This window comes from Centruroides vittatus, unplaced genomic scaffold (assembly GCF_030686945.1).
Source record: "Centruroides vittatus isolate TY-2023 unplaced genomic scaffold, ASM3068694v2 contig_15, whole genome shotgun sequence".
Taxonomy (NCBI): domain Eukaryota; kingdom Metazoa; phylum Arthropoda; class Arachnida; order Scorpiones; family Buthidae; genus Centruroides; species Centruroides vittatus.
The window spans coordinates 1,405,716-1,428,990 of record NW_027120927.1 but is presented as its reverse complement, the minus strand read 5'-3'; the positions used below and the strand labels follow the sequence as shown (position 1 = coordinate 1,428,990).

At 32.6% G+C, this 23,275-nt stretch overlaps 1 protein-coding gene across 1 annotated transcript in view; it reads right to left on the bottom strand.

Annotated features, from left to right (window-relative positions):
- Positions 1-23,275, bottom strand: part of Hsc70-5 (Heat shock protein 70 cognate 5) — a 41,315-nt gene that overhangs the window by 3,226 nt on the left and 14,814 nt on the right. Inside the window, exons 3-13 of the mRNA XM_067262563.1 lie at positions 22,559-22,828; positions 22,073-22,197; positions 21,922-21,995; positions 18,421-18,527; positions 8,054-8,216; positions 7,889-7,981; positions 7,609-7,818; positions 7,431-7,520; positions 7,222-7,359; positions 7,044-7,148; positions 6,851-6,968 (exon numbers count right to left, since the gene is read on the bottom strand). Of these exons, the coding sequence (XP_067118664.1) occupies positions 6,851-6,968; positions 7,044-7,148; positions 7,222-7,359; positions 7,431-7,520; positions 7,609-7,818; positions 7,889-7,981; positions 8,054-8,216; positions 18,421-18,527; positions 21,922-21,995; positions 22,073-22,197; positions 22,559-22,828 (1,493 nt within the window). The remainder of the gene's footprint in view (positions 1-6,850; positions 6,969-7,043; positions 7,149-7,221; positions 7,360-7,430; positions 7,521-7,608; positions 7,819-7,888; positions 7,982-8,053; positions 8,217-18,420; positions 18,528-21,921; positions 21,996-22,072; positions 22,198-22,558; positions 22,829-23,275) is intronic.

Below are 23,275 nucleotides of genomic sequence, written 5' to 3'. Positions count from 1 at the left end.
TTGGGCGAAGGTATCCAAGAATTCTCAACGAGAAGAGTCCATCGCTGTATCGTTAGGTTGACCAAATTGTCAACCTAATCGATACAGCGGGACTAGATGTAGACGAGCAGGGTATGGGGGTTACCGCAGGTTTCTGGTCAGAGCCTTACCAACGATGACCTTCAAAAACTGGCGGAACAAGGAATTCGTGTAGAACTGGAAAATAGATTCTGAAAACGAAGAACCCAAATAATTTCTCTACAGATTTCCTTAGTATAAGTTTAGTAACGAAATCGTCGATCACATTGTAGCGAATGATCCAGATTTTGAAAGGAGAGCAAAAGCAAAACCATTATTATATTAAACACTTCTAAGTAAAGCGAAATCCGAAGATAGGGTTGCCACTTAATTCTCGCTCTTTGGAGATAAAGCGGCTGTTTAGAAGCATCGTGCATAAATAAGATCGGAGGTCCCCATCGGCATAGACAGAATTTGTAATCTCCCTTAAAAAGTATCGCGATATGCGCGATACTTTTTAAGGGAGATTACAAAAATACACACATTTTAATATAAAAATCTAGCAATTTTATTTAGTCTTAAAATTTCTTACGTTTCTTTAAAGGTTTAGTGCTTGCAATAACTGATAATTTAAGGGCCATCCTGCAAATCATAAATGAACTTCTAACATAAAATGTTACAAAATGACCCGAAAATCATTGTTTAATTGAAGAAACGGAATCCGGATCGTCGTGGTGTAGCGAACTGACTTTGGCTTATCCCCTATTAAAATTATTTTTAGTAAATGAAATCGATCGACTCTTTCCCCGAAACAAATAATTATCGTTATTTGAAAAATATATATATTTTTTATATAATTTAATACATACTCGTGTACGCGCTCGGTTACTAAATATAAAAATTAAAAGGCAATTTACAGCACAATTAAACAGATGAAATTCGAGTCGTTTCCTGTGTTTCGGTTCGACGACCGGAAAGACGAAAAGTGACTCAATTTGAATGTTAAAATAATGTCTATTCTCGTATCCGAGTATCAATTAGTCGTTTTCTTTACTTTGTTCATTAGTATTGCGATGATATAATCACAATACGCACTTCTAATGACGTAAGAAGTTCGGAAATGGTATACAACAGGCAAATGATTCACACTATACTTACGGAAGAGTCATCCATTCGTCAAACACAGTTTGATATCACAAATTTTTTAAAACTAATTTACACAAAGGGAACAATAAGTTGAACTATCAAACTGACAAAAGAGATGGACTTTTCCCTATTTTCTCTCTAGTAAAAATTTGTTTGAATATATAGAAATATCAATTAAATTTCACTCGACACAATTAATTCGGCATTTTAATAAAATGAAGATCGTTACATTGCTTGTTTCGACACTTAATGAAACAAGTTTAAAAGTAACGAAATAGCTCCGGATTTCAATATAACTTTCAAACCTTCAAGCGGCTAGTAATCTTCCGTGGAAACGAAAACAATGCACTTGTAGCGGTAAGAGCTAACGGGCCATTTTCGGGTGTAAACGGCCACGAGAAGAATTCGTCTTACGTCTTTGTCTTCCCAGACCGTAACCCGCCATGACAGACGCATTGTTTCGTTTAATAAATTAACCGAATTGACCAGTTCGACTTTCTCATCTTGGGATAAGCATCGACAATCGTTCTACGGTAAAAGGAGAATTATATTTTTGAAATTTAAAGCGTTTATTCCGTCGACAAGGGGCCGAAAGTATTCAAAGTTTTAAATTTCTCAAGAAGTTTTAAGAATTGTTCCAGCTCCACGAAAAAATTTTAATTTTCCTCTAACTACTTCCTAATAGTGGGGAGAGAAATTGCACTATTACGTAACCGCCCGCAAAGTGTGTAAGGATCGCCTGTTCCGTGGCTGGTAGGAGCAGATAACCTCCTTTGTGGTGGCAAGTGCAGAGTTCGCCTGTCCACAACCGTGAGATATAAGAATCGCTTCTTTCCGGTTCTGCCTCGATCATATCGCGATACGATAGTCGCGCGATGTCCTAGTTTTAACTAGAAAACATCTTTGTAATACAATTTCAATAGTTCCTCCCAGACTACAATTTTCCAAAATTTCGGATGCCGAAAACTCCGATTCATCGTGCCAATATTTTAGAATTAAAAAAGAACCCCTCTCCGTTATCTTTTTCCAAAGTAGTCGTTAAGAACGACTACTTTGGAAAAAGATGTTTAACATTCAATATTTATTTGTAATTTCAAACAGAATTTCCAACTTTGAAATTCTCATTCCAATTTTTTTTTTAATCATTTATCGCTTCCAAATCCTTTTCATAAACTAATTATAAATTGATAATGAAACAAAACGTCGACACTGTTGCTTCAAACGTAGTAAACGGATAAATACTATATTTGCTATATTGTAATAACTATAATATTACATTATAATAATATTTCTTTGTCAAAACTTGAAAAAGTCAGTGGTTTATGCATGCACTATAATTTTCATAATTGATTTCATTTCTAAATTCGAAATTTTATTTTTATTTTTAAAAAAACATATTTTTATCATTAATCCTTTTTATTTTATCTATCTAATCGAATAAGTTGTGCCGATTACAATAATTTTAAGTGGTTTTATTTACCGGGTTTTGATTCTTCCGAATTTTTAAAGTTTTTTTTTAAACTCTGGAATATTTTATATAGTTTTTAGATCACATTTTTCTGAGATAAAATCTATAACTGAGACTCCCTCCCAGGACGAGTTTTTTAAAGAATTGTCGAGTGCCGAAGAGAAGTTTAGACCCGAAATGCATACAAAAACGACAATTCAAAGTGATTAATCTTGCCCTAAACGTATCATGTATGATAAATCCTACATTTGTCGACTAATGAGATTTAAAGAAGTACAACAATTGAATAGGATCAGAAGCTTTGAACACATTATATTTGAAATTATGAACAGAACGAAAAACAGTTTGTCAGAACAGAAATGGAATTACGGAAGCGAATCGACGTATTTCAACGCTGTATGTCAAAATCTGGGGTCTGTCTATAAGCTGAGAATCATTCGAGGCATTTATAAATAAAGTTTTCTATAATATTGTATTTTATAGTTTGATTAAAATCGTAATATATGAGTAAGGATATACTAAACGTTAAGAGAGATACTCCTATAATTAGCATTTGTATGTTAAACACAGGGATAAGTCATCTATGCTTTAAAAGATTTTTGCCTACGACATTTTAATAGTGTAAATCCCGAAATAGCAAACATCCGAGAATGGTTTGATTAATATCGTCGATTCCAGATGTGATGAACATACAAACTAGTCTGAAAAAGGACCACTACCCTCTAAAGGCCGGCTAAGTGAATATTTAGTGTATCTTTACTTCTTCCTTATGAAAATAATTCAGAAAATTTAAACACGTCTCTTCAGACGAATACCCCCAAATTGTTCCTAGTTTGGGGTAGTCATTCCCACAAATGTATAGCGAGGGAGAACAAAAATTGGTTTTGCCAGATGCCTACAGAGATCTGACGCGTGAGCTTTTTGTCACTTGAAATGTGTTTTTACATTGTATTTTATGATTCGTATAGAAAGAGACGCAATCCTGTCTCTATTATAATTGACATAGATAGTTATAACACGAAAATTCGAAGGCTCACCAGTGGTTCAGTGGATAAAACCACCGAACACCGGTAGTCGGTCGGGGGTTCGCGTCTCTCCAACGGAGTTTTCGGGTTTTCTCCACGTTTGTAATACCCAAATAGGGCCCAGTTTCCCATAAAAGTCACCTTGGAAGGCACCCGTCTCGGAAGATCGCCCGCGTGTCGCGAACAAATAAACCAAACCGAATAGGGTAGATATAGTTAAGAAAATATTTTCAATACACAGCAGCCTGTTTATTGTAATCACGGATAATGTTATCGAAATTAGCCCGTCTTGAAACACGAAAGTTATAGAAACTTCGATTATCTTTGGGTAAACAAACCTTTTTAGGCACGCTTTATGCCCTAGCAACCTCCATACGCGACCATAAAAGTCCCACAGTGATTACGGTAAACAAGATCTACTTTACCGAAACATTATTCGTTCGAATAATTTTAATTAACATTTCGGAAAATAAAAATAACTTTCAAATAGGAACAGGCTTTTGGGCCACCAAACTAAAAATCTCTCTCAATTTACCGAATTTTCGGTCGCCTGTATATCCACTGTAAAAAATACACCTTTTATATATCCAGTTGCCAAATATACTAAAGAATTTATTTAGAAAAACTCGCGAAATACTTTTTTTGAAAGACAAAACCAGACAAAGCATTCGAGGATGCGTTACATCACGAGACCAACAGAATTAAATTCAAAATAGAATTTCAACTGCGTGTTTTTTTAATATTTAATACACCCACTTTTATATCTAAAAAAAGAACATTTTTAATATTTCCTTTCGTTATGTAAAAATATTTTCCAAGACTTTGAAACTACTAAATTTAAATTATATATTAAACATATCCAGTAAATTACTCGCATATTCAGCAAACTAGTATATTTTTTCACCAAGAAAAAGAATAATCGTCCTTTAGGAAATTTGTTTATAGAAACAGCTGTTTTCAAGGTCGTCACCGGGTAGTGTGTTTTGATAGAAGAAGATTAAAGCGTTTCAAAATGTTTAATGGAATTTCTTTCGTGCCACGAAGTGAAAAAATTCGCAATTGGTTCAATTTTTACAATAATTACAATATAAATTCTTGTTATTGATGATCTGTTATTAGCTATTGTAAAGCAGTATTTAAAAAAAGGGCAAATTTCTTCAACAGTGTTTGGACTTTGAAACAATTATCACAGAGCAGAAACGTTATGGAAAGGATCTGAACTGACAATACTGTAACTCTAAAACAAAATTTAATTATAAATTTGCATGACAATCTTTTGTTTAGTCAGATCTATATAATGAAAGGAGTTATTTATTTAATCTTCTGGTAAAAAAATCAATACGCAATGCAGATTAAAATTTATTTGAATTATAATTTCGCAATACCAGTATCTTAATTAAACTTAAATATTGGATAAATTATTCCAAGTTTTTACCCAAAACAAAGAAATTAAAGATGGAATAGAGTTCTAAGAGTACTTTATAAATATTCGTAATTTAAAGATGAGATTTCTGAAAACTGATAAATGAGAGCACAATTAAGCCGGCATATCCACAAAGCGATTTTGCCATACCAAAGCCGGCATATAATCACACCACTTTTGTGTGGTTTGCACTGCCGATATCTTCTACTTCATTTGTATGTGGTCTGGCGAAAAAAAATTCAGCAACAAGAGTTGCATAACTTTCTCGGTTGTTACGAGTTTTTATTTAAAAAACTTTTATATTATTAAAGAAAACAAATTGTGTGTTGCACCATCTCTTAAGAGATTTTTTTTTGTTATAAATAACTTATATTTTTAATTATCATAAAATGGAAAAAAGCTTCATTTTGAGGGTAGGGACGAGTTTTATAAAAAAGAAAAGTTCAAATGTTAATAACGAGTAAAATAGTCTTTCAGTCCAACTCTACTGGAGTTACACACAACCCACTATTTTCTCACTTCTGGCAGTGCCATCTTTAGGAAAGGGCCTATGGGACCCGGGCCCCCAGAGGTCGTAGGGGCCCCTGAATCTGAAAGTAATAAAGTTACAAAGAAAACAAATAGGTTACTTGAAATGAAGAAACCATTAATAATACGATTGAAATTATTCCTCCAACACATAGTGTGAAGTGCTGAGTACAGGGTGAAAAATCTCACTGGGTAAAAAGAAAAAAAAAATTTTCTAGGATGTGTTAAAAGGGTGATAGCACGATATCCATAACCGGTCTCGCCCGTGCTGGCTACACCAGCGACCCCTAAGTCTGTAATCTAGTATTGATTGTTTCTTCGTGGGGGCCCCCAACATTCTTCTGGCCCAGGGCTCCTTACGTTCTAAAGACGGCACTAACCCTTGGACCTTTAAACCACCAAATTTTAATAGCATCAATGCCTCTCATATACAAACCACCAAATTTTGTTACCTAACCTTTACCCCATCCTGATATATTAAGCAAAATAGACACAAGCACCACATAAGGAATTGCTTTTTTTTTTTGAATTTTTCAATTCAGGTTTCAAAAACATGGAGATTTGCAGAAAGCAGAGTGTGTCAAATTTGACAGGATTCTAATACTTTCCCGTCATGTGTACATAACAGAAATAAAAATAAAAGGAGAATAAACTTAAGAGGAATGATCAACAGGCAATCATCTTAGTAACATATTTGTGCTTTGTGGAAAAAATAGAAAATGTTGATTTGTTACTTTTATCATTATTTCATTTTTATACTTTTACACTATGATGTTTTCATTTTATCATTCCTGTTATTAAAAATTTCAAACTCCTATTAATTTCTCAGTTATCTTACAGAAAAAGTTCATCTGGCCAGAGTGTCTAATTTGCACCAGATTTTTTTTGCTAAATTTTTCTAGATTGTGCATATACAGCATCAAAAGCATTCAAACTGCATGGTAAAATCACTCGTATGGATACACAAATTTAGGGCAGGCATAATTATACCCATTGTTTGTAATGGGTATAATTAGGTTAAGAGATGGAGAATGGTATTCCTAAGCTAAAAGTACCCATGGTAAATTATGAGAATTCAATTGGGTTTCAGCTCATCTCTGCAAGCTGCTTTATGAAAGAATACTAAAGTATAATGAAGTCCAATACATCATCAAACTCAACAACAACAGCGAAAAAGGGGGAAAATGGAGAATACATTCAATGAATTATGATAATTTAAATATTTAAAATCAAAACACGAAATAGTTTTTTTGGTAAACTCACTTTGTTGTTCTTTTCCAGTTCCTCTATCTCTTGCAGACACGTGAACGATTCCGTTAGCATCAATGTCAAAGGAGACTTCAATCTGTGGAACTCCTCTGGGTGCAGGAGGTATGCCAACCTGAATAATATTTTTGTTAATTCATGATAATGATAGTATACACTTTTTCTAAAGATGTAGTGTAATGATACATACCAATGAAAACTGTCCTAGTAACTTATTATCGGCAGCCATCTCTCTTTCTCCCTGACAGACCTTAATTTCTACTTGAGTCTGGCCATCGGCTGCAGTGGAAAACACCTAGAAACAAATATTGCATAAGAAGAAATTTAAAGAAGAAAAAATTAAATTTATATTTGGAAGAGTCATTTACCTGGCTCTTTTTAGTAGGAATAGTTGTGTTACGATTTATTAACTTTGTAAATACTCCCCCTAGTGTTTCTATACCTAAAGATAATGGTGTTACATCTAACAGGAGAACATCTGTAACATCTCCTGCTAAAACTCCTCCCTAAAGATTCAATTAATTTTTATATAAAATAATAATTGTAAACTTAAATAAGAAAATAAAAAGAAAAATACCTGAATAGCTGCACCAACTGCTACTGCTTCATCAGGATTTACAGCTTTACTTGGCATTTTACCAAATATTTCTTGAACAACTTCCTGAACCTATACAGATAAATAATTTTAAAATCAATTTTTAATTATTAGTAAATAATTATAAATGCACAAACTATCAATAGTTCTAAAATCACACTTTTGGCATTCTCGTCATTCCACCAACAAGAATTACATCTCCTATGTCACTCTGCTTAACTTCGGCATCATTCATGGCTTTTTTACAAGGCTCAACAGTCTTTTTAATGATGTCCTGTACCAGACTTTCAAACTTTGACCTGGAAAGTTTTATATTCATGTGTTTTGGTCCAGAAGAATCCATTGTGAGATATGGCAAATTTATATCGGTCTACAATGAAAGGAATTTCAAGTTTTAACCTTAAAATAAAACCACACATAACATTTATTTTCATACTTACTTGGAGAGAAGATGACAATTCAATTTTTGCTTTTTCAGCAGCTTCTTTCAGACGCTGCATTGCCATATTGTCTTTTGTCAAATCAATACCTTGCTAAAAAATAAATGAATAAAATAATTAATATCATAAAAATTTAAGGTATCTCACAGCAACACACAAACTTACATCTCTCTTAAATTCTTTAACTAAGAAGTTTACAAGATGATTATCAAAATCTTCACCACCCAAAAACGTATCTCCATTCGTAGACTTGACTTCAAAGACCCCCTTCTGAATTTCAAGAACGGAGATATCAAAAGTTCCTCCACCAAGATCATATACTGCAATTCTGAAACCAGTTATTAAAAAAAACTATCAAAAAACATAAGTTTACAACTAAGAAAAAAGCACTTAATTTGAAATTTCAGATTGCATTCTATCTACACAGATATTAAGAGACGAAAAATATCAATCATCATTAACCCTTTAAACAGTGATTCTTAACAGGGGCGCACGGCCCCCTGGGGGTCCATAAGAAGTTTGCCGGGGGCCGCCAAATTACGCAAAATTTCCTTCAGAATATAATAAAAAGAAAATTGACGTATAACTGAATATCATATTGAAAAGTGAAATAAGATAAATAAAAAAAAAAAACTAAATAGGAAAACTTTCTTCCTACATACAACTTTGTTAGTACAGAAGAAATAAATGCGAATATGCTACTTATACCGCAGTATTTACTTCTTTTATTCCAAAGTAATTCTAAGAAACTATTAATGCTTAGAATTTTAAAAATAATTAGGAAAAATAGTAGGCTTCGAAAATTTAAATATTTTTGTAAAGATATACAAAATCTTTACAACAAGTTCTGGGTGTTTTAGTTTAGTTTTAGCATCGACTTTGGATTGATTTATCGACATGTTTCTTATTTTATCTTTTGTTATAAATTAATGAATTTTCATGTTTAATTGTGAAGTTTGATGTTATTTAAATAGATAATGAAATAATAAAGTTATGATTTACATTCATTATAAAAAAAATAAAGCAATAATAATAAAAATCAATTTATTATACAGTAATACCCTGAACTTATGCAACAGGTGGGACTGGGCGATTACCGCCTAAGTCAGGGTATAATTTCGCATGTAAATACATACAAATTATTTTTAATTGGAGCCAGAGACTGAAGAAAACAATAAGTTAGAAAATAATGTTTAATAAAATCTTAGATAATACATATGTATAATGAATTATATTATTAAAATGGTAAACCAAAGTTATTTTGATGTAGAAGGCTTCATACAATTAACAAATTCGTCCGACGGCTCAAAGATTTTTTTCTCCCGCAAAATTTCCTCATAGCATGCTAATAATTTTTTTATTTCTCGTTTTGTAGAAGAAATGCGCTCTGCGTTAAAGTCTATATTTTCTAAAATTTGTAACCTCTTTTCATTTTTGTATCGAAGTCTTCAATAATGTTAACTTTACATTCCAAAGATAAAGTTTTTCTTTTCTTGTTAGATGCAGAAGAATCAGTTTTACTTTGTTTAGATGACATAGTAGAGTCTCTCGTAGATCTCCGTAGATATAACAAACACAGAAATAAATTGTAGCTATGTGTCGATTCCGTGTGACACATCCAAACATGTAAGCAGAACAATAGTGTGGGGGGAGTGAGTAATCAAGAGTTGTGTGGAGCTCAAACAAAAGACGAATCAACAAGATTTAAAAATCGCGTAACTCCAGGTTCATGTAAGTCAAGGTATTACTGTAGATAATTTAACAAATATAAATTATTATTAAAAAATGGGGATCACAAAAAAATTATGAAATATTTGGTGGGTCGTGAGTATAAAAAGGTTAAGAACCACTGCTTTAAAACAAGACAAGTACACTTTACACATTCTATAATTCAAGCTAGTTACCTATTACTAGTACTTATGACTGCAGTTCATCATTGACACAACCTTTATATAATAAATATTTCCACCCATGTTTTATATTTGTTACATATCCAATAAATTATGTAAGCAATGGAAACTTATGTAACTGATGCCAATGCATAAATTAACTATAAATATGCAATTTAGAGAAGGAGTGGGAGTGAGATACAAGAAGAAAGTCATCTATGCCACAAAGTACTAAATAAAAATGGACACTAGGACATTGTGTGATTTGTTGTATCATGAGAGAATTGAGATGGAGCAGGGGAAAAAAAATGCAATCCCTGCACCTGACAGACATGGACAGGTGCAGGGATTGCATTTTTTTTCCCCCTGCAACAGGACAGGCAAACTTTGCACTGCCATTGCAAAAGAGGCTATCCTCGTACCTGCTGGGATATGCAATCCTTATTGCCGAGTACAGGGAGAGAATCCTTGCACTTGCCGACACAGAGGAGATGCAAGAACAAAGCAATCGCCATTGATTGCTTTGTTCTTATGTTTTATTTATTTTCCATTAGATGCATGCGATCTGTCTTTATTTTTGACCCCTAGGACTAAATTCCATTAGGCATGCTCAGTCATATCAGAGAGTGTGGACATTGTCACTTTAATACCTTTGTATATAGAAAATGAAGTCACAAACTCCTACTTTTTACATTTAAATGGTTACCATTACATTTTTGGATTCATCATCACACTTAATGAAAAATGGCAAAGTTTTATCAAAATCGGCCCATTAAATTTTGAGAATGAATTCTATTCTATAGCAAAGCCCGTAGAAGATGTGTTAGTGATGGTGGAACATTGCAGGACAAAGTTGTGTGATTCATGCAATACTGCTTTGTCATGTGCTACAACCTTATAACTTAAAAACGATGTCATTGACCACATTTTTTAATTCCTCATTGTAATTAATAGAAAATAGCAAAGTTTAATCAAAATCAATCAAACAAATTTTGAGAACAAACAATTCTGTAAGCCAAATAGAAGAGGCTTCACCAATGCTTTGCCTCAAATATGAATTCTCCTAATACACTACTAATTAAGAGAAATTATCTAAAGTTAAATGTTAATTGTGCATGTTATTAAACACATGTATAATTTGGAAATCAAAGTTTGATTTAGAGTCATTTGTTACTTTTGAAACTGACAGATTAGCACTGAATTTAGTATGATGCTAAACTAAAAGGTTGTTTATAAGTATTCACTGCCAATGTCCAAGGGATGGAACTATTTAGAAGAATTCCTGTTGAGGTTTTGCTCCCACACACACAAACACCTATACCTACTAGTCCATACCTACAAGTTTAAATTTGTACAATATTCAACAAAACACCAATATGATCTTGTGTCCAATTAATTTAATGATACAAATTCTGTCAAAAATATTTCAAATTCTTTTACAAACTATAATAAATGTGAATCCCATTCCTTTTCTACAACTAACTAGTTTCTGGACATCAAGCACATTGTCCTATTTCTCATAAGCTCAATACAGTCAACTTGGGTTAATATGAATCAAACTTTCCTATTAATAGGCAGTCAAAATCTCTACATTATAATAATTTGAATTAATTTATTAAAGTTAAATAAAATAAAATTTATGAATAAAAATAAATTAATGATCTAAATTATTTTCAAATCAAACAAAATGAGGAGATAGTATTTACTGTTTAAGTGTGGAGCAGTGTATATCGGTGGTTAAACAAAACAAAGCTGAAAGAAATCAGTGATGTTTTTCCTGTTGAAGATTGAAAAAGTAGAATATATTTTTGATGCCAAAAGAGTAAAAAAATCCAGCAACAAGTTGCATAACTTATTTAGATAATAACTTTTATAATTTTAATTACAATATAACTTAATAAAATTGGGTTAATGTTACCCTTGGTGCCAAGATGGCAGCTCGTCTCTGATTCAAGCAAGGAAACAGTGGGACGCACATTCTAACCTAACCTATTCTAATAAATTACCATAATTATTAGCAACCAAATTATTAGAATTGGTTAGATTAGGTTAGAACGTGCATCCCGCTGTTTTCTTGCTGGAATCAGAGAAGAGCCACCATCTTGGCACCAAGGGTAACATTAACCTGAAATTGTGTGGGACACCATCTGCTTTGAAATTTTGATATAAAAAAACTTTTATTTTTAATTACTATAAAATAGAGAAAAAAGCTTAATTTTGAGATAGAGATGAGTTTTATAAAAAAGTATAAATGTTAATAATGAGTAAAATCGTCATTAAGTCTGAACTACTAAAGATACACACAACTTACTATTTCTCCACTCCATGTCTTTAACAACCAAATTTTATCATCATCATTGCCCTTCATATACAGGCCAGCATGCCAAATTTTGTTATTTAATCTTTACCCCATCCTGAGATATTAAGCAAAATAGATGCCAACACAAACACATGGAATTTTTTGACATTTATATATAATTTTGGATTCAGGTCTCAAAATGTGAAGATTTGCAAAAAAACTTGGAAGGCCAAATTTGATACAATTCCAATACTTTCCCTTGTTATGTATGAAAGACAATTAAGTGCAAATTAAAATAAAATTCTTTCCTTCCTTGCTGCAACAAGTAGGTTTATATTTTATTTTCTCTTGTTTTCCTCAATAAGTTCTATACTTTATTTTGTATTTCTTTTTCATGTACTGTACATCTTTTCAATAAAAGCCTTTTCATGACTCACTTTTAATACTTTGTCTAAATGGCATTTGGCATTCTAGATAATGCCTAGGGAAAGTATTTAAAATAATTCAGATATTTCATACTTTGTCTAAAAATGCCAAATATTCTATATCAGACATGGGCAAATGCGGCTCTTTTTGAGTTACACGCGGCTCTTGCCGAAAGTGTTCATTTCTGGTTTTATTATTATCATTTTTACAATTCTGTGAAAATATGTTTATTAATTAAAAAAATTCAATATTTGTTTTATATTATATTTATATTATATAATAAAATCGCACGCCTTACCATACTATCTGCCACGACAGTACAGAACTGCAGCTCCCATGCATTTTGCAAAACCTACATTTCGGCTCCCACTGAACTCTTGCTTGCCCACCCCTGTTCTATATATTGTCTGTCTAGACATTCTATATAATGTCTGCTATCATACATTGCTGGTAACTTATACATAACAGCCAGGAAAATAAAAGGGACCGAATTTGGCACAAAACAGATGAACATGGCATCACCATATGCATCCCCAATATGCAAACTAGCACATGTTTACATGGGACGACATCCATTTAAAGGGTGAATGAGCTTAAACACTACCCCATTTTCTGACTACCTGGGTTTTTGAATTGTTCTATAATTGGAGATCAAACAACTTTGCTTACTAAGAGAAAATTACTCTACTGAAAATAGAACATTATTGGAATCAATGATCACGATGTTTTGTAGATGTTCTTCTGACGTAATAAAAGGTTGGTGGCATTGTTAACCCTCGGGGAAGGTGACCTCATTTCACTCTCCCCTTTCCAGCGCTGACCTTCCGTGAGTCAAGACTGTGTGTAATCTTTGTGCACTCTGTGTTCCTTTGTTACATAACCGGTTACGCTAGTCCAACTGCCCTTTTACCAATCTTTCCAATAAGTGCCAAGTCTAACAGGTTATGGGTTCAGTTACAGCAACAACTAATTATGCATAAGAAAAAGATAAAGGTAAATTCAAGGAATAATATAAACTAAATAAATTTACATAAGAAGAATATTTGGCGAGCACAAAAGACTTCACAATGGCAGATAAAAGTTACATTGCCATCACTAAATTGAACAACAACAATTATCACATTTGGAAATATAAGATGGAATTGCTGTTGATAAAAGACGAGTTATGGGACATAATACAAAAGGAAATACCCTCGGATCCTGACTTATCTTGGTTAAGAAAGGACGGAAAGGCACGCGCTATGATAGGCCTCCTGATGGAAGACAATCAACTGCCATTAGTAAGAAAGGAAACTACAGCTAAAGGAACTTGGGAAGACATAAGGAAACACCATGTTAAGTCTACACTATCAAATAAAGTTTACCTATTAAAGAAAATCTGCAATTTAAAACTAGAAGAAAACGGCAACATGGAGATACACTTGGCCAACATGGAGGAAATGATTGATCATCTTACGGCACTGGGAGAAACTCTAGCTGAGAAATTAAAGATAGCATTATTACTTAGTAGCTTGCAAGACAGCTATAGCACTTTAATAACAGCACTAGAGACTCGTCCAGAAGAAGATTTAACTCAGGAGTTAGTACATAATAAATTAATTGAAGAACACTCAAGAAGAAAGACCTCATCAAATGAAGAATGTCAGGCGGATAAAGCATTTAAAGTGGGAGCACGCCCAGTAACTCAGAAAAGGAATTTGCTCAAAAGTTGTTATTTTTGCAAAAAGCAGAGACATGTAAAGAAAGAATGTTGGAAATATGCAACATGGAAAGAAAAACATCCAAATCAGATCAACAAAATTTATGCGGAAAGTGATGAACAACACCCGGAAAAGGAATCCTATGTATGTTTTAAGACAGGAACACAAAACAACATTCATCAATGATACGTAGCTCGGGAGCTTTGTGTTGCGAGAAGTATTTATTCACAATCATTAATAGTAAACATAGAGAGAGAGTAATACTAGCCAAAGGTCAAGCCCTATACACTGAAGGTAAAGGCAATGTAATGATAACCTGCATGGATGAAAATAACGAACGACGTCGAATATATATGAAAGACGTGCTATATGTGCAACACCTTAAAGGAAATTTAATCTCAGTCAGAAGACTAATGACATTAAGGTTTACCATAAAATTTGAAGGAAACATTTGCTCTATCCAGAAAAACAGAGTAACAGTAGCATCGGCAACAGCAAACACATGTTTGTACGAGCTTGATAAATCACAAAGCACTTACAGTGGTTAATGATATGAAGGAATGCATCCATTTAGGGCATAGAAGATTAGGGCACCGTGACATGAACTCCATAATTTTGATGCAGAATAAACAATTGGCTACAGGAATAAATATTCAGAAATGTCGCATATTCAAACCTTGTGAATATTGCATCAAGGCCAAGATAACTACTAAAAATTTTCCAAGGAAAACAGAAACCAAAACCTATCAATTACTTGAATTAATACACACCGACGTATGCGGACCAATGCAAACAGCAACACCGAGAGGCAACAAATACATTTTAACCATGATAGATGATAACAGTAGGTACACCAAAATATATCTTCATAAACATAAAAGTGATAAAATAAAGGAATATGTTAAATATGTACAAACAAAATTTGGAAGAACTCTTCAACGAATCAGATCAGACAGAGGTGGTGAATTTTCAAGTACCAACTTAAAGACGTTCTTTAAAAATGAAGGTATTCTATGGGGAAACTACGGCACCTTATTCCCCACAACAAAATGGAGTAGCAGAAAGGAAGAATAGATATCTGACAGAAATGACAAGGTGCACGTTAACTGATGCTCGATTACCGAACAAATACTGGGGAGAAGCGGTGAATAGTGCAAATTACCTACAGAACAGATTAATTACTAAAGCGAGTGAAACAACTCCGTACGAAAAATGGCATGGAAAGAAGCCAAACATCTCGCTTATAAGAATTTTTGGATGCTCAGCTTATGTTATTAAACCTAAAGATCAAAAGAAACTAGAACCTAAAGCCACAAAACTAATTTTTGTAGGATACGAGAGAGCATCAAAAGCTTATTGATTAGTTGACACGAAAACTGATAAGATAACAATAAGCAGAAATGTTCACTTTCTGGAAAACGTCAAGCACGGAGACTCCAAAATCGACATACACGATGATAATGAAAATTCGAAACAAGTTACAATAGTTGATAATACAAATTTAAAAAAAGAATGCAAAATGAAAACAAGGGAACAAGAAATGGAAGAATCTGGCATACATTTATGGAGATCGGAAAGAACTACTAAGGGAGTACCTCCTATAAAGTTAATTGAAACAATAAATTTATCAGTGACAGAGGATGCAGTAGAACCAAGAGAATATAACGAGGCAATCGCAGGCAAACATTCCAAAGAATGGAGTGAAGCCATGAATCAGGAAATAGCAGCCATGAAAAAAAACTGCACATGGAAAATTACGAAATTACCTCCAGGTAAAACTGCAGTAGGAAACAGATGAGTATATAAAATTAAGAGAGACAAAAACAATAAAGTTAACCGTTTTAAGGCTCGTTTAGTCGCTCAAGGATACACACAAAAGTATGGCTTCGACTACGATGACGTATATGCCCGTGATCAAAACTGCCACCCTTTGAACACTCCTAACTATAGCCAGAATTAAGAACATGAAAGTTAAGCATTATGACATTGAAACGGCTTACTTAAATGGAGACTTATCACACGAAGTATACATGAAACAACCCGAAGGATACGAAGATGGATCACCGGACATGGTTTGCAAATTATTGAAAAATATATATGGCTTGAAACAAGGAGCAAATGAATGGAATAAAAAATTCAATGAAACATTGCTATCTAAGGGATTTAGAAGAAGCATGGCCAATCCATGTCTTTACACCAGAGGCCATAAAAGATGTTTGTATTTAGCAATTCATGTAGATGACGTAATAGCAATGGCCACAGATGAACATACGTTAACTGAATTTGAAACCGAAATGAAGGATATGTTTAAAATCAAGAATTTAGGTGACTTAAAATATTATCTGGGAATACAATTTGAAAGAGACAAGAACGGAATATTTTCACTCCACCAAGAAAGATATATAGAAAATAAATTGCGAGAATTTAACTTATCCGATTCAAGACCGTCTAATATTCCTATGGATACAGGATACTTAAGAAATGAAATGCCTGATACGTTCAAAAACAACAATGTATGCAGAAGTGCTATTGGATCTTTATTATATCTAGCGATTAATATTGCGTCCAGATATTGTGATAAGTACGTCGATATTAGCGAGAAAAGTAACAAAACCTTCGGAAAGTGATTGGGTGGAAGTAAAGAGAATCTTTCGTTATCTGAATTCGACAAAGAAGAAGAAACTTAAATTAGAAAATATCAACGAAGAATTAGAACTTAAATTTTATGTAGACGCCAACTGGGGAGGCAATCGTATAGACCGCAAATCAAACACAGGATATTTGCTCTTGCTAAAAGGAAGTCCTATCCACTGGGTCAGTAAAAAGCAACAGTGTGTAGCACTATCGTCCACTGAAGCGGAGTATGTAGCCTTGGCAGAAGCTACTCAAGAAACTGTATGGATGAAACGACTTCTAGAAGAAATAAATCTACCGATCACAACACCTATCAAAATATTCGAGAACAATCAAAGTTGTATACGACTTTTAGAATTAGGAAAAACACAACATATCGACACAAAATACCATCCTGTACGTGATTTAAAGAATTCGGGAGAAATTACTGTAATTTATTGTCCAAGTGAACAGATGACGGCCGACTTGTTAACAAAGTTGCTAGACACGAATGATGTTAATAAATTTACTCGCGATATCGGATTGTATTAACGATCAATCGTTGAGGGGGTGTGTTGGAATCAACGATCGCGATGTTTTGTAGATGTTCTTCTGATGTAATAAAAGGTTGGTGGCGTTGTTGACCCTCGGGGAAGGTGACCTCATTTCACTCTCCCCTTTCCAGCGCTGACCTTCCGTGAGTCAAGACTGTGTGTAATCTTTGTGCACTCTTTGTTCCTTTGTTACATAACCGGTTACGCTAGTCCAACGGCCTTTTTACCAATCTTTCCGATAAGCGCCAAGTCTAACAAACATTTATTACAGTACCACTGTGCATTGTACACTTTTCAATGTAAATAATAAAATTATTATTGAAAATTGATTTTTTAGGGATTGTGAAGGTAATTTGCAGTTTGGTTTAATAAATTCTGGTAAAATTTTTTGTTTCCTTATCGCAGGAAAATTAACATTATAACAATGACATTCTGTCAGGGCAATGCCAAAATTTGCTTTAACATGAGAATTTGCCATATCGGTGTTCATTTTAAGGTGAGTTGAATATATTAGGACAACAAACACTTAAAACACTAAATTGAAGTTACATTCCTAGAAATGCAATTTGAACAATATAACATCACACTGTGATAAACAAAGAGCAGCATTTTATAGTCACAAAAGCTGATGCATACAAGAAGCAAAATTAACATCAATGATGGGCTCAATTGCCTCTTAGTTGTCAAAGCAGAAAAAAAAATCTTAATTATCAGCCAAACCATTTTCTTTACATTTATAAATATAATTCCTTATTTGTAAAATCCAAAAGAAAACAGTTGGCAGTCATAAAATATTTTAAGTTTTAAAGCATCTTTTGTTTATACCTTAAGAACCAATATAACATTATAAATTAATTTTATAGATTTTCATCTATCATATAAATTACAGAAAATATGTACTGCTTAGCATAACAGGAAATGTACAAAGATATAGATGTAAGACACAGGCATTGCCATTCACAAAACCTGTACTATATTTTTATGTAAATAAACATGATTTAGGTTTTACTATCACAATTTTGTAAAATCAGAATTTTTCACAAGAACTTACACTTTGTCATCTGTTTTATCCATTCCATAAGCAAGTGCTGCAGCTGTGGGCTCGTTGATCACTCTCAAAACATTTAATCCCGCAATCTGACCGGCATCTTTGGTGGCCTGTCATGAAATAAGATTATTAATAAACATAACAGTAAGTATGTAATATTTATAAGCTTTATATCCAGTAAATGAAAAGTACTAAGATTTAACTGAGTCATCAAGCAATCTTACAAGAAATTTCAACACCTCAAAGCTCACGTCTAGTTTCTATTGATAAAACAGAAAATACAGCAGATTGCTACATTTTAACCTGTTTAGTTACCTGAAGAATGTCATTAAGCAAATCATAATTTATAACATCATGAATAATCTCTGATATGCTTGGTGCCAAAAACTGAAGTATCCCCAACAATAAATTTTAAATTATACACTGTTCAAAAACATTTTGAAATGTTGCTAAAATTGAGGCTGTAGCAACAATGAAGCATGTCTTCATTATGCAATATAATTTAGATCATACAGAACAAAATGAACATGAGGGGTGTATATTTCAAGCACATGACAAAACAAACATTTGCTGTTCAACCATGATTAAACATACCAAAACTTATTGGTTTGTCAAAGAAAAGTCATTTTAGCCATCAGGCAAATTCCTTTTATCTTTAAGTGGTTCACAATATGGCAGTATGTGGGGGTGTATCATCCACAATAGTGAATACTTCTCCAACAACTTCTGCAAATGCAGTAATGGTGGGTTGCACAATTCTGTTCAGTCATGTGTCTTGAATACAGACTGGGACCACGGGTGTATGGTGACACGACATACAGCAATACGACAATCACCTTGCTGCTTGTGATGACAATAGCAGAAGGCACAGTAACACTGACTATATAAACTTGAAATGTTAGTAGTGTTGTCATTTGAATGCAAAACCAACCTACACTTCATCTATGAACACAATTTGGACCCAATGTTTATGAAGTGGGGCACCTTGCCTGGTCATTAGAAGTGTAGTGTTGTATTGTGGAGTTGGTTCCACACTATCTGATGAGGGGATGGTATGATGTCGGAGTCACCGGTTTTGATCAAACTCAGTGAGTTATCGTGGACCTCCAACGATTGACATGTGCCAAGCAGTAAGACTCAATACTCAAAATTATATGAAACAATTGCAAATTACTTAAATCCTTTAGAATTGCCATCATTTGTAGAGTGGCTGATGGCTCAGTGGGGGCACACTGGTTTCATACTGGTGAGGTTGGTGTTTCGAATTTCAATGGCAAATGTGATTTTTCCCTGAAACTATAATTTTCATTTATTCTTGGTACTTTTAAATTTATTATGCTGTCAGAGAAAAACACCAATGTTACTTTTAGAAAACTACAAATGTACAAAAAACAAGGTAATAGAACAATATAATCCATCTGTTTCATGTAACAAGTCAATGTCAAAAGCAATTAACAAATGCTAGATGACAATATTTATTTAAAAATAAAGCATTTTCTGTATATTCATATACAGTTTTTGCTTACTCTGGCAACAGTCATTATTTAACCTATGTATTAGGGTTTCTCAAAGGGGATCCCGGTTGTCTTTTTAACATGGGAAATCCTGCAAATTTCTTAAAAATTCACTTTCTTATTTTATGTTATGGTTGAGGAAATTTTGCAAATAGAAAGTATAATTAACTCATAAACTTAAAATTAATAAATACAAATTTATTCTGACAACCTACTTATTAGTTTTTTTTAAATTTTTGCTCGTTATGGCATGTCACAAATGGTCAATAATCAATACATAGCTTATTTGTGGCAGGACTCTCAAAATTCTTTACCTGTAATATCTGGAATAATTGTGCTTATGCTGTCTAAATTTTTAACCATGCCCAGTAGCTTCAATAACTGTGTAATGCCAAGTTGTGCAAATTGGGTAAGGATACAAATGAGTACAAAGTCTGCAAGTATGAAGTTTTTCTTCATAACCTAATTATTAAAGACAAACGAACTGCCAAATTATTGGGCTATGATTTTTCTATTAAATCGATCAAAATTGACAAATCAAGAATACTAGAGAACAAAAGTACTACTACAATCTCAAAAACGAACTAGAAATCTTTCAGGATACAGGTGAAAAACACAATATTTGTCTTCTCCTAAATGCATTAAAAACGATTCCAATCACATCAATTGAATCAGAAAGGGCAATTCTCGGTAGCAAGACTTTTCATCACTAAAATAAGAATTAGATTGAGTGATGGGAGTATTGACCGTCTTTGCTTTTTAAAATCTTATAAAAATTTACAATATTTTGTATTATGTTTTATTTAAAAAACAAAAATTACCTTCTAAGTTCATTTTTTAAATTTTCAACTCAATTCAAAAGGCATTTCTGTTGTTGTATGCAGTTTCCAGCAAACTTTAATAAATTTTTTCTATTTGTGAAAATTTCTACGTAATTCAAAGGTAATTTTTAATCTTACACAGAATTATTAATATAATTTTGGAGGTTACAGAAGATATTAAATTACTTTAAAAAAAGAAAAATAATTATATCATTTGATTTCGTGATATTTTGTATATCTTAAAAATAATTAATTTTGTCCCAGAATCCCAGGACAAGCAAAAGACCAGGAAATGAGAAACCCTACTATGTATATCTAGAATTGCATCTGTGCTAAAGAATGAAAAGACGGTTTCAATATCTTGTGCTAACATCAATAGCATAGAAATGTGTTCTGCAGAAGAACCACTGATTGACAATATTACAATATTTACATACTGTGAAAGTATACTTCAAAATCAAGACCTAATTGCAGCTGAGGGTTCATCATCAATTTCAGTAGAAAAAAGATCTCTGATGTTTTCAAATATGATAAGGTATATATGATTTTTCTTCAAATTAGTTGACAATGAAGAAGTGTTTTCAAACATTAATCAAGTTTGTTTTTCCAGTGACACGAAATCATCATCTTATTGTAAAAACTGCATTTATTCAATGCACACACTGCAGAAATGTTTATTGTTTCATGTGTGCTTCTATGATAATTATCATCCACAAATTGTGCTCGCAGAAAGTAAACAGATTGAATAATATTAATAAAAATGTTTTCTATTAATAAAACTGGCCTTGAATAATAATGATTTTGTTTATATCTAATCCTCTTCCCAAATAAATTATAAATAAATGTTAGTACAAATCCCATGAATATTCAAAAATAATTCCAAATATGTACTCTTCTCAAAATGCACACCACGTTAATCCATCACATTAACAAATTACGGCTAAACAATAACAATAATTACCATCATACTAACAAACTACACTTAAAAATATTTTAAAATTTTATAATTTTCAATATTTTTTAAATGTATTTTTAGCATATTATAAAGGAATAGCTATCAAACAACAAAAAAATTAGTGTAAAATTAACAAAGTTTAAAATTTCTTTTCTTCTAGCTTAAATATTATTTCACTTTTTAACACAAATACAGTGGCTAAATAAAAACTTACTTGTCTTTGAGAATCGTTAAAATATGCAGGAACTGTAATTACAGCATTTTTTACAGGATGACCAATGTAAGCCTCTGAAATTTAAATGCACAATATTAAAATAATTTATATATAAACAAGCAATTTGTAAATGATAAAAATTGTCATTCACCTGCAGTTTCTTTCATTTTCATTAAAATAAATGCTCCAATCTGACTGGGAGAATACATCTTTCCATGTGCTTCTATCCAAGCATCACCATTTGAAGCTTTAACTACTTTGTATGAAAAAGATTTTCTGAAAGAAATGCAAAATGCTTAATTTTTATATTGTATTTTTTAAAACAAACAATGATTGCACTCAGGACTTCTGCATCTCAACTGTAAGTAAGAAAGTCATCTACACCTAGAGAAAGCCATAAACTTTAATATTAATAATTTAGTGTAATTTACTCATTATTCCTGTTGTTGAGACTGTTAAACATCAATAACTTGCTTTCAATGACATGCATAGCAATTCAATAGCAATGAAAATCATCTAAAAATCACTCTAAACAGATAATTTGCACCAATAATAATTTCAGTATTTACAACTGAAATTTCCATTGTTACAATTTTAATGGCTTAAAAGTCAGATAATGAAACTTAAGTAAACTTACAAATCTTTCTGAAGTTGAGGATCATCAAATCTTCTACCGATGAGTCGTTTCGTAGCAGAAAACGTATTGGAAGCATTGGTGATGGCCTGTCTCTTAGCAGGCATGCCAACAAGCCTCTCGTTGTCCTGAGTGAAGGCAACAACGGAGGGTGTCGTTCTAGATCCTTCTGTGTTCTCGATCACCTTGGCAGTCTTTCCCTCCATGACTGCAACGCAAGAGTTTGTGGTGCCGAGATCGATTCCGATAACAGTTCCTTTAACTGTGTCAGATCTGGAAACAAACAATTTTATATTTAACATTTAAAACTAATAATTTTTAGGATGTCATAAATTAAGACAATGTTTCAAAGGTGTTTTCTTTAAGATATATGAAATAAAGACGTGTATTTGAAAATATATCTAGTTTTAGAAATAAACAACAATAAAACAAATATTCATATATGGTTCAGGTACATGTTCAAATATTAATTGTCATAACAAAACAAAAAATTGTTTTTTTTTTTTACATACAAAGAAATAATGTATTAAGATCCTAACATTGGTAAACTCATATTCTTGCATTGAATAATCCTCTCAATTTTAAGCTCTTAATGATAAGCCTCTGTACAATTAACAAAATATCACATATGTTAACAATAGTGTTTCTTAATAATCCAAAACTCAATATTATAAAAAACTGATAATTTACTAATCAAGATGTGTTAAACAAGGTACAAAA